We start from the raw sequence: 15,393 nt of genomic DNA on the forward strand, positions 1-15,393 counted from the left end.
TCGTTTGCGGTATTTGTCTTTTTAATTGTTAATTTTGTCGGAATGTATTCAAAACAGAGCGTCAAAACGTAGCATTTTGGTCAAGCAACGTCCAAAAATTTTTGAAGAGATATTGAATTGAACTGTTCAATTTTTAGAGAAAGCTAGGAAAATAGCTGCGGAAAAATGTTTCAAGAAGTACTTTTTGCAACTCCAAGAGGCGTTATGCTTTTCTGTTTTTTTTATAGTTGAGCGCGCAAGAAGACCTGAAGCTCAGGTAGTGATTAAAGTTTGAAAACGTTTTTCTGGTCAACAATTTTTAATGGCGGAGAAAAGAGTGGTTATTTTGTTCACTCCGTCTTCTGAAACAGCGAGGTTAGATGTGAAAAAATTTTCGCCAAGAGGGATTTTTTGTTAAGGCGGGGTTTCTTCTAGCTGTTTTTTTTCGTAAAGTCTGTTGTCTAAATACCATGTTAGACTTAAATTATTTATTTGAGGTTCTTTTGATATCATTGTGAAGGCTTTTAGTAATCAAAGGCCTTTTTTATTTGAATTCTTTTCAACTACTTTTGAGGCTAATTTTAACGGTTTTTGGGCCAGTTTTTCGTTTGAATTTAAATATAACTGAATTGATTCTAATGCTGGCAGGCAGCTTCTATCATAAATAAATTGCAGTTTCAGTTGTAATCAAGCAAATTCCTAAACTGAAATTTTTCAATTAATCGGAAAATTATTGCAATTTCACAATTTTTTAAAAGCTTTCTTCCATTTATTTCAAATTTAGTAAAGTTTTGTTTGCTTATCATGACTTGATCAAACTTTTGTGAGAAGTTAAATTCACTCGATGGGCTATTTTTTGGGTCATTTTAATTTTCAGCTCCTTTTTACTATTTCAATTAAATTTGTCATTTTCTCTTCTTTGATGGCTGCTACCATCAAACACGAGTTTCTGAAAGACTGATGTTTTTTGGGCAAAGAGGTCTGCGGGTGTTTTCCGGAATTCTTCTTTGCAGCTATGTTTGAAATTGGATGCTGGAAATGAAAATCGTTAAAAAACTGCAGTTGTTTGGGAAATCAACAAAATTGAGGAGTAAAGCAAAAAAGTGTGTTTTTTTGTTCATGCCACTGTTTTAGAGAGTGCGAAAACTAGTTTTGATGAAATTTTTTGTTCACAGGCGGCTCTTAAAACAGCTTATTGGTTTTTGATTAAGCTGTTTCAATATGATATTTTATAGTTTTTGGCTTGCCTTTATAGTGGTTTGAAGGGTTCGGTTTGAAGGGTTCTGGTAACTAATAGGAGTTTTAAGCAAATATGGAGGCTTTTTGATAAATTTTTGTTGGTATAGAACATTTTATTGTTGAGAAAATTGAGAAAAAAAATTTAAAAATTTTCAATTATCTCCATTTTTTATATGCAGAATTCGGTTTCTTCTGTAATCTTATGTCTGATTGTATTAAAAAATGTCACTTGGATTGCCAGCATTCCAATTTTTTTAATTGTTGTCAGGGACTTTTCCTTTGGCGTTATGGGCTCTTTTATTATAAATATTATGATTTTATTTTCGGTTTTTTAATAAAGTAATTTTTTCGAGCTTATTTTTTCCATGAATTGATCTCAAAAAATTTTCTGTTCTCCTGAGTGGTTTCAGTAGGTATTGTTTTTCTGGCAGGATATTTTTCTGGAAGGATATTTTTCTGTGGAGACTGCTCTTGAAGTTCTTGGCGGAATCTGTTTTTTTAATTATGTAACTTTGTTGGATTGTAATTAAAACATGTACGTTAGAACAAGGTTTTTTTTGTTGAAAAATTGTTCAAGAGACCCGATGTGAAAAGAATTTGGATTTCTGTACATAAACAGAAATCCAATCTGTCTTTTCTTAAGTCTTCGTTAATTGTTTGACGCTTATGGAGGGCTTAGACACCAACTGATTGCACGTTCGTTGCTGTAAAGCACTTTTTTTATTGAAAAATTTGAAAAGATGATAAATTTTCAGACTTGTTTTTTAACTTTAGGCAGTAATTGATTTTTACTGGAATCTTAGAAATTTTTGATCCTATTATAACTTTTTATATAAATTGCATGCGCTCCGAATACTCTTATTTGCTTAAATGATTTTTTCTCGGATTTACGTGCCTTTTATTATAAATCTATTCAATATTTTTTTTACTGTTTCGTTTAGTTCAATTTTTATATTTAAGCTTTTTCTCTAGTGAATTGACCACAACTGATTTTTACTCGCACAAGTAATTTTAGTAGGTTCTGAAATTATGGTAGGGTACTTTTTGGCAGAGATGGCTCTTGAAGTCGTTTGAGGAATTAATATTTTTAATCCGTAGTTTTTTATTGTAATTAAAACAGTGCCTTAAAACAACGTGCTTAGGTGACAAGTTGTTATAAAAACTTGAAGAGAGAGAGATTGAACAGTTCAATTTTTTGAGAACTCGAGGAAAGTAGCTGCGAAAAAATGTTCGCTATGAGCAATTATTTTCAACACGTGTGTGGATTTATGGTTGTTTTCAAAACGTTCAACTAATCATCTATTTTTTTTATTTGACAATACTCAGTTATCTTTGCAATTATTAGTACGTTAGGAAGCAAATGTTTCATTTATTGATTCAATTTTGATCAGTTTTGCGGAGTTTACCTACCATTTGGGACACTTTTTCAACAGATTTTCTATTCAATCTTTTATAGTATTTGGAGAATCCTATTTTTCAAATTGGCTGTTTTAGCTGTTTTAGCTGCTTTTCGATTGAAATAGTTTTGATTTCAATTTGTTCTGTAATAAATTACAAATTATCAGCAATTTCTGGCCGCTTTTCTTTGTGTTTTAAATTTTTTGCCTATTTTGCATTTCGTGCTTCCCGCTGTAATTTTTTTGGTAAAAGAATAACTTAGAGCTATTTCAGAGGTGTTTTGACCCTCCTAAGAGGTGTGGTGCGAGGATAGACAGGGCACTTTTTTAAAATAAATTTTTCAAATTTCTAATGTTTTTTAAGACTTTTTCGTTTTTTGCTTCTTCTATTGTTATTGAATATAGTTCTGACAGGTGCTGTATTGGTGAAAAATTTAAAATTAATACAAAATATTGGCCGGGATTTACGATTTCTGCATTTTTTGGATAATTTGTTCAAGAATTTTGAGAATATTTGATTTTGTCCTTAATCTTTTTTCCTGCCGTTTTCTCAACTAGAAATAATTCTGTTGATTTTTCCGTCAAATGGTAGCTGTTTAAAGAACGCAAACTAACCACAACGCAACCGCGTGGTTTGTTGACAAAATTTGTTTTGGAATACAAACTTGAAAACAAGTTTTTATCAGATGCTTTAAAACTTTTTCTGGTCATATAGTTTTTCAATTTTTCCTCTTGTTGTCCTAAATTGGTTAGTCTTATGTAGCATGATCTTCGTTATGTCAGTTAGAGTGGTTTATTTTCTCCTTCAAGTCCTTTCCAAAATTCTTAGGGCTTTGTTTTTATCCATAGTTTTTTGGTGTATTCGAAACAGGATTTAAAAGACAATGCCGCCTGTGAAAACTAAGTGTTTAGGTCAAACGGCTGAACAAAATGAAGAGCGGAGACGAAAAAGTGGGTTTTAGTTTATGTTCTTTTTTGCGAGAGAGAGAGAGAGAGAGAGAGAGAGAGAGAGAGAGCGAAAATGAAATAGGTATAAAACAATTTTCACTGCGAGCATTTTTTGATCACATGTTGCTTTTCCAAGCAGTTTTTTTGTCTTAACTATTTTTTCAGTCAAAATTGTTTTTCTCAATTACGCAAAATTTAATAGGGTGTTTAGAAATATATATGGAACATTTCAATCTTATTGAAACATTTCATTTTTCTATCCAACTCTATGAATATGAATGAAAAATTTGATTTTTAGGTCCAATTCCCATCCATTTTTAACATTTTATTTTATTTGAATCCTATTTTACTTAGCAGTTTTTGTATTAATCTTTGATTTTCTACAGCAGCTGTGTAGTTGTGTGGGTGTTGTTTGGTCATTTCTGGTGTTCGTCCAATTTGACTGAGTTTTAATTTGAGTTATTTTAAATTTTAAAAAAATGAGAAATTTGGGTGACTGATATACCAAACAATGTATATAAAAATTATCCCTGAATTTTTGTTGGAAAATTGCGCTTTGTAATTTTATAGAGAAGAGAACATCATATTTCAATTTTGTTCTTCTCTTTTCGTCTGTTTTCTTTTTATAAAACTATTTTTTGTGATTGACTGTGAAGTGATAATATTTTGTGGCTTGAAATACAAATTAATTGAAATCCAAAGTTTTGGTACTTTTTGGAAGTAGTTTTTTTGTAGTCGCAACTAAAAGTAAATTCATTATCGAACTCTATTTCAATTTTGGTCATTTTTGTAGAAATATTTTGCCTTTTTTCATTTAAAATTGTTTTCTGTAATTTTTTAGCGTGCTCATTAGGTCAGTAACTATGGTCAATATCCTGATTTGACTTTTTTCTGCAATTCTTTTGGCTTTGTTTTTTTGAAAGATCTCTTCATACTTTTTCGACATTTTTTGTCACTGATGTAAATTGGAGTACTGTTTTTAGTCATGGTGGAGTTCTCTAAGTCCTGGCATTTTTCAAGGATTTTGCTGAAGTGGAGTGAAAAATGGCAAAAGAGAACAATTGATTTACAGAAAACTTAAAGTTATCCTTCTTCATGAAATGAAATTGATTCTCCGGATTGTGCCTGTTTTTGAAGTTTTCTCATTAATATTCATCAATTATTGGTCTCAATGATTTTGCGAGTATGACACTATCAGTATTTTTGTAGTTCCTTTTTGTTATATCTTATGCTCTCTGTATGAACAGATATCAGAGATTCTCTTATGAGTTTGGAGGTTTTCGTTCATATCTAACATTTTGACACCATTGGCATAAACAGAGAGGGGTCGTTTTTTTCGAATTTCGCCCCTGTTTTTCTATATTTTGTTAATCTGTCATCTAATCTCATAAATGGGTTAGAGGTAGTCCTCATTGGCATTTCAATAGGCCCATTTTACTCTATTAACTGTTTTCAATACGACATTTGCAAATTTTAAGGACTTGGACGCGACGTGTTTCTAAAAATTTTTAGTATTTTCTACGAGTTCCTGTAGTTGTTTCTGTTGTTCCTTCACTTAGCCTCAAAAATGACAGAACTCAATGCTTCCAAATCACATTTTAGTCTTTTTAGTAGTTTTTATTGATATCTGACAGTGTTCGCGACTTCGACACGGCATTCGAAGAATATTAGCTATTTATTTGGATTATGACAGTTTTGCTATTGTTTTTCTTTTCGTTTAGCACTGTTAGTTTAATCTCATTATTGATAGCTCTCATTTGCTCTTCTATTAACCAAAACTGTACTGAATGTTTGAAGTTCAAAGCCTACTGTTTAATTGGCTTTGACAGCTTTTTTGAACTTTTGATTGTTGCCTGCAAATTTAGTATACACTTTGCCTGCTTATCTGCAGGGGTTTTCTACAAAATTGGTGTTAATTGGTTTAACACCAATTAGAAATTGGTTTATTTTCCATTGCTTAAAGGTTTTTTATGGTTGACGTTGTCTGGAATAAATCTTCGATAACACTTTTTTCCTGAAAAAAAAAGAAATAGGTTTCATTCATCGATTTTTGTAGTGTTTTTTTCTTTAGTGGCATCTTGGTATTTGATTTGTTTGTAATCAGAGGCTGTTCTTTTAAGGTGAATGGTAGTTCGTTGTTTTCAGTTACTTCAACTCTTTGAATTGTAATTCAGCACTGGTCCTATTATATTTTTTGTACACGTCGAAAAAAAAATTTCATCGCTTTATCCCATTTTCCCCGCTTTTTCGAAATTTTGCATGAAGAGTTTTGGACTTCTCGAGGCTAGTTACTTTCATCAATCGGCTCAAAGTGCTTTCATGCAGCAGCTGCACAATAAAGCAATCTAAAATGAACGAAGCTATAAAAAATGAAATCAAAAATCGAAACAAGATAAACCCATAAAGCCCAAATTCAGATCTCAGTTCTTATAAGTCTTAGTTATCTCCACTATTGCTTCTTGATATTAATTTTAACACCTGTGCCATATCGTTAAGGCACAAGAAATTATCTAACTACGAAATGAACTGAAAGAGCTTGCTGCTTATAATTTTTGTTGAACAAAGATCAATTTTCATTTTTTTCTGTTATTTTAATCAGAGTCGTGGTTAAAGATATCAATGGCGGATATTTTCGGGCAATTTGCTGGGTATATTTTCAGTTCATTGGGTTGGGGCAATTTTTTTTTGGACTCGAAGAGAAAAGATGATTTCTAGTTTTTTCCGCTAGTAGATGGGTATTGGAGAAGTGCCTTTTAAGTTTCGAAGAGGCCTTCTGGTGTTTAGATTTTCTAACTCGAAGAACCTTCATGATTTTCTGTTTTGACCACGAGAACAGTAGTGGGGAATTTTTATATCAATTCTCGAAAGATTGTAACGCAGGAAATGAAACGCATAGTAAATTTTGTGGTGATTTCATTGTTGAAAAAAATGAGAGATGAGCAAAAACGGTGATTTTTTGTTCAAGCCACTGTTTTTGATAGAACTAGAGATTGAATTTTGAAAATATTTAAGTGATAAATTTTTCTGTGGATGTGAGGCTTTGCTGAAGCAGTTTTTTGTTTTAAACGGTTACTTCTTGGTCTAATGGCTTCAACAGTAACAACTCCATGCATGTTCAGATAGTGTTTTAACACTTTAAAATTAATCCAATTTTTGCGCATTTTTGAGCTGTTTTGATTTTTAAGCTGTTTTGTGCTTTATCAAGCTATTTAAGCGTATAAAAGGACGACTATTGATCACTTTTTTTCACATTTATCAAACGGTTACATTTTGACGGCAACAGAGTTATTTGGTTGTTATAAATGAACAGAAATTGATAAATTAGATAACTGTTTTCAGCCAATTTCTTGCATTTTTCCACTTGCCTATTTCTTTAAGACAAGTGTGATGGTTTCAATTGAATATAAAAAATTGTTGTTAGGTGTTTTTGTATATAAAAGTTGTTTATATAAAAAGTATTTAAATTTTGTAATATTTATTTCAGTTGGCTTTCGGCCCTAATTTTTGGATTTTTGACCTAATTTTTTTAAGTTTTTTTAGCCATCTTAGCGGAAATCATTTTAATAAAAAAAGTACTTTTGGAATAGAGATGACCATCTCAGTCGTTTCTGGAATTCTACCAACTATGTTTTTTAAGTAAAATAATATGAAACCAGAATTTTAGAGGGTGACTAAAGTTTGACGAGTTGCTTTGGAGAACAAATCCGAAGATTTGTTCATAACTTATTTTGAATCAGATGGATAAATTTTTGCTTAGAGAGCAAAATGCAAGCATGGTGAAATTTTTGCGCAGGCAGCAAATTTTGTTGCTCTCCTGCAAGTTTTTCAAGCTGTTTTTTTTCTAGTTGTAAATTATAAATGTGGTCTAAGAAAGCTGTATACTAAAAGTAATAATTCGGAAATTTTATTGCGTATTTAATTCTAGATGGACTTAAACTCAAAGCTTTTCAACTATTTCCGTTTTTTGGGATATTTTAGCAATCATTTATTCATTACATGCCCTTTCTGCATTTATTATTACATGATTCGAAAACTAATGCTCCAAGGTATTCTCCGTTAAAAATTAAATGATTTTTTAAAGCAAAGAAGTAGAGTTCTATAAAGTTCTCAAAAAAAGTGACGAAGTGTGTAAGAATTTTGACTCGATTCCATAGTTTTAAGTTTTTCTCAAAGTTTTAGATTTTTGATAGTTTTTCATGGCTTTCCTAATATTTTCATTGGCATATAAAATTTTTTTTTGTATTTGTAAATGTATTATAAGAATAAGTATTTGAAATTACCGATTATTCCCATGCTATTGGCCTTCTGATTGTATTTCTCTGATTTCATGCTTTTGGCCAGTAGAGACCAGTAATTTGGAACTCTAGTTTTTCGGCGATCTTGACCACAAGATATTTGCAAAATTTTTCTGGCTATGTTTCCTAATGCTTTTTATTAGAGTGAGTTTGAGGTAGGAAAAGAAATGTGTTAAAAGGTTTAAGTGGTTTGGGTGGTTGATCAATTGGCCAAAATTCGAAAGAGAGTGGTTTTTTGTTCATACCGCTGTTTTTGAGCAAGCAAGAAATTGAAATGCAGAAATATTCTTAAAGCAAGGTGACCTGTCATGGTTTTGACATAAATTCACATGCGGCCTTTTAAAGCAATATATTTTGTTCAGAGCGTTGATGATGAAATGATTTTGTATTATTTCTAGGATAATTTGGATAGTTGCTTGAAGTTTCTGGTTTGAAGGTTCATTGATAATTGGGCATGCAGAAAAGCAACTGAAGTTCATGGAGTGAGAAAAATATTAAAAACTGGTTTGTTGAATAAATTCGAAGAGCTTTTTGTTCATTTTTCTTTTGAAACAAAGCGTAAGATCTGGGCGTTAAATATTTTCCCTCAGTGAGAGGGTTTTGGTCACGCGTCGCTTTTTAAAGTTTTCTTTTCGTTTTTCAACATTGTTTTAAAGAATGTTATATACTAAAAGAATATCATTTGGGTTGTTTCATACGGTTTACGATCTGTTTGGCAATTAAAGGGATTTGGAGCTTTTTCAATTATTATGCTGATTTTTATGCTATTTCTTCAATATTTTCCTCATTTCATTGTTTTTATCGTTAACCAATTTCAAACTTGACACTCATAGTTGTTTTTTTTTGCAATTCAATTCTAGTTTTTCATCATAAAATTGGAAAAAAAAATGATTAACTTGATACATTTTGTTCCAAATCTTATCATATTTTGTTGTCATATTTAATTTTTTTAATATAGTGATGTTCGTGAGCCTATTACGGCTTGCATAACTGTTATCGGGTAATTTTCAAGTCTCGATTGCTTGAAGTGTTTCGTTTGTACATGTTCCTGTACTATATGAAAAAGTAATTGAAATTCCCTAATTTTTAGGTTACTTTATTTTCAGGTCACTTAACCGATATTCGACATAAGATGAGTTCAATTTGTTCTGCCGTTAGATACTAACTATTTAGTTTTTTATGGCACGAATTCGATATGTTCCCAGAATTCTTCTTGGTTTTTTGAAGATCTGACAACAAATTTTTGCGAAAGTGAAAGTGAACGTGATAAGTGCTGGCATATAGCACCTCGAGAGCGGAAGTAAAATTACTGAATTGAAATGACATTTGGAAACTCTTTTGAAACTAGTTGCATTAATGTACAAAACGTTTAATTGCAATGAATTTTCTCTTTTAATAATTATCCCTTTTCAAATATTGCATTGTATTAATTAGAGTTTTCTTTTTGTTTTTTTTCCATCATGTTAAAGATTTTTTTGTCATACTGATCCGAGCAAATTCAGAGGAAAAGTCATAATGTTCAGAATAAATAGAGAGAAGAAGGTCATAATGTTCAGAATAAATGCAGAGCAAAAACCATTGTGTTCATAAAGAATTCAGAATTTTACTATGAATTTTTTTATGAAATGTCTCAAAAGTGCCATGATCAGAACTCTGGTCATTGTTAAAATCATAATAGAAATTCTATGATTCAGTACTGAATTGTTATGACACACACATCCGGGTATTGAAGTCTAATTTGAATAGTGATTTGGTGATGCCGAAACAAGAATCGGAGCGAAAAAAAGACTCCTGCGGTGTTAAATTTTTTCACTCGATTTTTAGGTAGAGCACAAAAACGTTGAATGAACTAAAATTCGCTGCTTCGATTGATTTTCTGTTCGCATGACTTTGATTTTTTTAAACTATTTTTCAATGTTTTTGATAATGTTTTTCTAAATGGTTTTCCAGATCCAATCTAAATGTCTAATAGTATGTTTCATTTGGCTAGAGTTGACACTCTTACTTGGGTGTGCCATTTCCCTCATCGCAGTGGGTGTTTGGGAGTTTTTTTTCCCAGAAGGGTTTCATAGATAGTGGCATCTTTCTCAAATCTCTTTCAAAGTCTGCTGGATAGGGCGTCTTACTCGGTCTGCTGACTGCACCATGTCGTACACAGATAGTGTATTTCAATTGTTTGTTGTGATTCACCGAGCTGTTCACAACTAATTCAAATGGACTAATGTGATTTAACTTTGACCTCTCGAAATTCAAAATATCTAATAGTGCGTGGCTTCTTCAAGCTGTACCACATTTTTTTTCGAAAACATCATTGAATGCGGATATGTGAACTGCAACGTTTGTTGAATTTTTATTAATATCTTCCTTCCTTGAACACCTCCCTATATGAACTCCCCCTACAGTTTGAACTTTTGAACCCCCCCCCCCCTACATACAGTGGAGCTTGCCTAAGAAAACTTTTTATTATAGTAAAGATTTGTTTTTTTTTTGAAAAATGAAAGAAGCATGACTGCGACGGAACAGCGTTAGGCAATTAGTCTGCAGTGCATAATTAACAGTAGCCTTTTCTCAGCTTTCCTTTTTCTTTTATTCCCAACCTCTCAGACTGTTCATTTTTTTAATAATGAATGCTCTTTTTTGGTGACTATAGCCACTTTTTTGTGTCTGAAACTTTCACGTGGTACCATCATTGCAGCCAACATTGGTCAGGCTATGGTCAACCTGAAGCTATGGTAAAGTAAGAGCTCATCTTCACACAGACAGCTTCACGGAGGAGGGGGATTGAACTCTCCCCCATTGATGTGTCAACCACAAATTACCTCTCGGCTATCACGCCACTTAAAATGGTAAATATAAAAATAAAAGGCTCAAATAATTAACTTCATAAACTTAATTAACTTCATAAACTTAATTAACTAAATAAACTTCAGTAATCTGAATTGGAAAAAAAACTGGTTGGTCTGAAAGGGAAAATATTCGCTTGATCTGAAGAACTGAAGAGTTCTAAACAACTGCCGGAAAAGCGTGAAAAGGGATCTTAGGAAATATGTTGCAATGTCTGAAAAACTGGAAAAATTGCTGAATGTATTTCAAACGTAGACACAGATAGCGCTGTAAAGCTTGACAAAAAAATGACCAGAATTTTGGCCACATATCGAGAAATATGGTAAAATTTGTAACAAAACTCGTCGATGATGTTCTTGAAGCAGAGAGCGTTAAAATGATAACAAATGTTATATTGGTCTTTTTTCGAAAAGTGTTAGCAAGGCGCATGTAATTTCCTAGGAAATAAATCCGGTGTCAAAATTTGTTTGGCTTGTCTTGATTGTAAAGGACAGAATGATGATAAAACAAGGCGGCAGCAACATTCAACGCAGTGCCTAGTCGACCTTTTTGTAGAAACAAAAGAAATTAACCCTTTTGATGCATATCTTTGGAGAATCGAGAGAAGCATGATACTCAATTTAGAAATGTAACCTCCACTCAATTAAACCGGAGGGGATTACCCCTTCATCTAAGAAAAGCCCAGCCATTCATATAATTATATTTTTTTTAACGATTTAGAACTTTAATTTCTATCAGAGCGTCCCACGTGTTTAATCAGTTTGATCACAAAATTGGCCCAGAAAAAATTGTGTTTATAAAAATCTTGTGAACAAAACCAAAAAAAGAAAGTCAAGAGAAGTTTAAACTTCTCTTGACTTTCTTTTTTTGGTTTTGTTTTTCGGTTCACTGGTTTTAAAACAAGTTAACAAACTTACGTTTTTACTTTTTATTATGGAGAGCTCTTCGCAAGGACTAATGTAATTTTATTTTACGGTGAGTAGCTCTTGCATCAAACTCACGTGTTATTTAATCGGAGTAAAGGCATTTTAATAAAGCCTACTACATGCTGTGCGAGTCTTTTCGTGCTTTTTGAACTAAAAAGTAACCAACCTGATTCAAAAGACTTTACCAACACTTGTATTAGTATTACAAGTCAATAATCAAAATTATACATTGTTGTATAATCCAAACTTTTAAATATTAAACATTTCTATCAAAAAAGTCACAAATACAAGAGTAATCTTTCTCAAATGTTGTAGTTTTTAAATCATATATAGTTTTACCATTAGAAAAATCTTGGCGACAATTCAATATTTTTACGAATGATTGGGCATAATCAACTATTAACTTTATTAGCGTTTGTTACTTTGTAAGTTGTTTGTTGAACAGAATTAGTTCAAAATCTGAGAACGAAAATGAAGCCAGAGTACTTTCTGGCTTTGACTCTTCTGGCCACAATTATTTGGACCTATGTGCCGGTGAAGGCGGGCTGTGAGTACTTCCTAATTTATATGAGATACTTTTTCTCCTGTATCAAAAATTCGTCCTGAAAATGAGTAAGTCACCCCGGATTTTCAGCGAAAAAATTTGTAGGCCTGCCTAATTGATACACTGGGAACAGTAGCACATGACACAAAAGCAGGCCAGAAAACAAGCAAAGCTCTATTTGTGTCTTTATTGATAATCTCAAACATCCGCTGTAATTAGCGACCTGAGGTAATGAATTTTGTTTTCCTTGGGTCTTTTTTTCATCCCTGTTCCTTGTTGTATGATTTTCATTTAGCATGTTCGAGTCTCAGCGCTGTTTGCAGCTATTTGTATTTTTCCTGGATTGTGTTTTTGTCCTTTATTTTAAATCCCAGATATTTTGGTCCCCTGTATAACAGTTAGAGTTGTAAGTTTTTTTTAGTTTTTCCGCAAATTTTTTCCTATTTGGTAGTCTTGTATTTTAGTCTGTTTAAAATCAGGTCTCATTGGAACTGAAATTAGGCATTTGAGAACTAATCTTGTGTCAGTTAATTTTTATGCACTGACGATCTCTGTTGTTAGAAAACGGCTGTGAGTTTTTGAGTTTTGCTAATCTTCCCTTTGTTGTCATGTCAAATAGTGTCACTAGCGGGTACTCTAGTAGCGATTTCAATTATTTTGGCTGAGTTAAAACCAATGCAATGTTTTCGTTTAATTGCTCATGGCTTTTTCGACTTCGACAATGTTTCTCAAAAAAGATTTTGTGAATTTTTGAGTTTTGTCTCGCATTAAAGAAATACACAAATGCACAAAAATGCCGATGAGCGGGTTCGCGAACGCACATTACCGATCCTTCGTGTTCAGCTATGCTTTCACACTCTTCACCCAATATTTTTCTGAACGCCACCGTTCTCCTATTTTTTAGGCATCGTCTACTGAATAACGAATCAATCAAGTAAATTTTCGAACGTGCCGCGTTTTCACTTTTGTCTTAGACAAGACTAAAGAGCGCGTAGAATTTTAAAAATGTCAGCATCAGTACGTATATTGGCGCATAAATTCTACTATCTTTGCCCCTTCAAACCTAGTTCAGTCAGATTTAGATCCACTTGCTGTACACTATGGTACCAAAAAACTACGTACACCTGACGACCTTTTAAAAATCCTTGCAAAAATCAAATAATACACTTTAAATTTTTATTAAGTCTAGCGAATGATTCCTATAGTTTTCAGACAGGTGTCTTGCGACACTTGCGTCAATTTCGTCGCAAATTTCTGCAACCTTTACTTTTAAATTTTACGGTCTGTTTTCGTAATCGATGCTTCTCAATCGCCCACAACTTTTCAATTAGATTCAGTTCTGGCACCTTCCAGCACGTTCTACTACTCTTTTTGGGAAAAAATGCCGGTGATCTTCAATTTATGCACAGGAGATTGATTATATTGATGAACAATAAGGTTCTAAAAATTATTTTTTTCTTCGTAATTATTCCAATTTTCTGATTAGCCGACAGCGTTTAGATTCTTTGGTCAACTAACAAGTTTTTCCGTCCATTTGTTGAACCCCATAATATAAGTGATCGCTTGTCCTAACTCAAACTTTTTGTGCTTTTTTCAAGAACTCTAGTACCATTTCTGTGAAAAACTCGAACAATTCCGTCACTGGAGATGCACACTCTAGTTTTTTCAGTAAAAACAACCTTCTGCCAGAATTAAAAAGGCCTCCTAATCAATTTGCTGTTCCATTTTGAACAAAAATACTTGCCCTTTTCTCTCAAACTGACTTCTTTTCTCGAAAAACAACACATTTTTTGAGCACTCGTCTAATTGTACCTCCGGAAACTGTATCGTAGCAAAAGAAAGCGTTATGGCTCGCTCCAGTACGCACCAATTAGGTTTTGGGATTGTTTAAAACACCGTTAATTATATTTTTCCGGATTTATTCGACAATTTTGCTGGTCTTCCGCTCAATTTTTGATGTTTGAAATCAAAACTGTTATTTTTCAGGTAACGTTTTACTTTGCACTTGAGTTTGACATCAAATTGAGTTGTTTTTTGTAATTTCGCCCATAAAAATCCGACGTCTCGGAGCGCAGTAAATTGGCAAACAGTGAAGGATGAAGGCGGTTTAACCATCTATTCCGTTTGAGCGGAGAAAATGAGAATGAAATTTCTCTTCATTCTATTAAATTTCACACCTTTTTTCACGCCTTGGCGCAAATAATGCTTATAAAGCATTAATCATGCTTTAAAAGCAGAAATTATGCTGTATGTAGATTTTTGCGTGCCATAGTGTATTATGTTTGGAGCGACATCAACATTTTTCGACATAAAAAGAAATTGCAAGCGTTCCTAAGTATAGTGTGTTTCATAAAGTTGGAATGAACGAATGTTCGTTTTGGACTAAAAACTTTAAAAAATTTGCAACTGAGCGTGTCGACGTTTGCTAAGTTGATCACAATGGGACACGCTATAAAAAATATGTTATTGCAAATGAGTACTACGTTTAATTAAAGGTGTGACGCATTGCTTTAAACTTAGTCTGAAAAACAGAATTATTGAATTCTGAATTGATCAGAACGTTGCCCAGTGTTGCTTCGTAAAAATACCACATTTTATTTAGAATATTGAGGCACCTAGCGACCCTCTACGACCATTAATCACCAAAAAATGATTACTTTCTCTCTGAAAAGCAACGATGACACTCAAATGTATTGAATGTCATCAAGAATCCTCCATGCATGAATTCTGGAATCTTCAAGAGCAAGCAGTGATAAAACTTGAAGTTCGTTCAGTGGTCTAACTTTGGGTTTATTTTCTCTTCAAACTGAAAACCAATACTAATAAGAAAAATATGATATATAAAACTGAATGTCGGGAGTAGAAAAACTGCCCTTTAAACCTGTTCATTTGTTTGCAGATGTTTTGGCCTTTCTGAACAGCTACGAGGAGTTCAAGTTCTACGTCTTCTACGACGGCCAGGATGCCGCTGTTAATTCCGAATATCAAATTACATTAGGTGCAGCAACTGGATTTAATTTCATTCCTATGGGCACAAATTCGTCGATTAGTGACAACGCCATGGAGTGCCTGCTGTTTTCAGATGGTCAAGACCCCATTCAGGTAACCATAGTAATGTCAAAAATGCTTGTATTTGCAAATCGATTGAAAAATTGTGAATAATGCAGATATTATATAAATTTGCCAATAACTCTTGTAAACATTTCATCATGGAGTAATTA

At 32.8% G+C, this 15,393-nt stretch overlaps 1 protein-coding gene across 1 annotated transcript; it reads left to right on the forward strand.

Annotated features, from left to right (window-relative positions):
• Nucleotides 1-11,828: 11,828 nt before the first annotated feature.
• On the forward strand, nucleotides 11,829-15,390 carry LOC142338680 (uncharacterized). Its single transcript, XM_075388580.1, has 3 exons — nucleotides 11,829-12,175; nucleotides 15,072-15,274; nucleotides 15,340-15,390. Exons 1-3 carry the CDS (start codon nucleotides 12,100-12,102, stop codon nucleotides 15,388-15,390), a joined length of 330 nt encoding a protein of 109 aa, XP_075244695.1. The 5' UTR covers nucleotides 11,829-12,099.
• The last annotated feature ends 3 nt before the right edge of the window (nucleotides 15,391-15,393 follow it).

Source organism: Convolutriloba macropyga, chromosome 1 (genome assembly GCF_964194025.1).
Source record: "Convolutriloba macropyga chromosome 1, txConMacr16.3, whole genome shotgun sequence".
Lineage (NCBI taxonomy): Eukaryota > Metazoa > Xenacoelomorpha > Acoela > Convolutidae > Convolutriloba > Convolutriloba macropyga.

Excerpts from the sequence above, each read along its gene's own strand:
- LOC142338680 (XM_075388580.1), top strand. The coding sequence starts at position 12,100 with ATGAAGCCAGAGTACTTTCTGGCTTTGACTCTTCTGGCCACAATTATT. Across the intron at positions 12,176-15,071 it reads TGTGCCGGTGAAGGCGGGCT|ATGTTTTGGCCTTTCTGAAC; the intron begins GTGAGTACTTCC and ends ATTTGTTTGCAG. Across the intron at positions 15,275-15,339 it reads ATGGTCAAGACCCCATTCAG|ATATTATATAAATTTGCCAA; the intron begins GTAACCATAGTA and ends TGAATAATGCAG.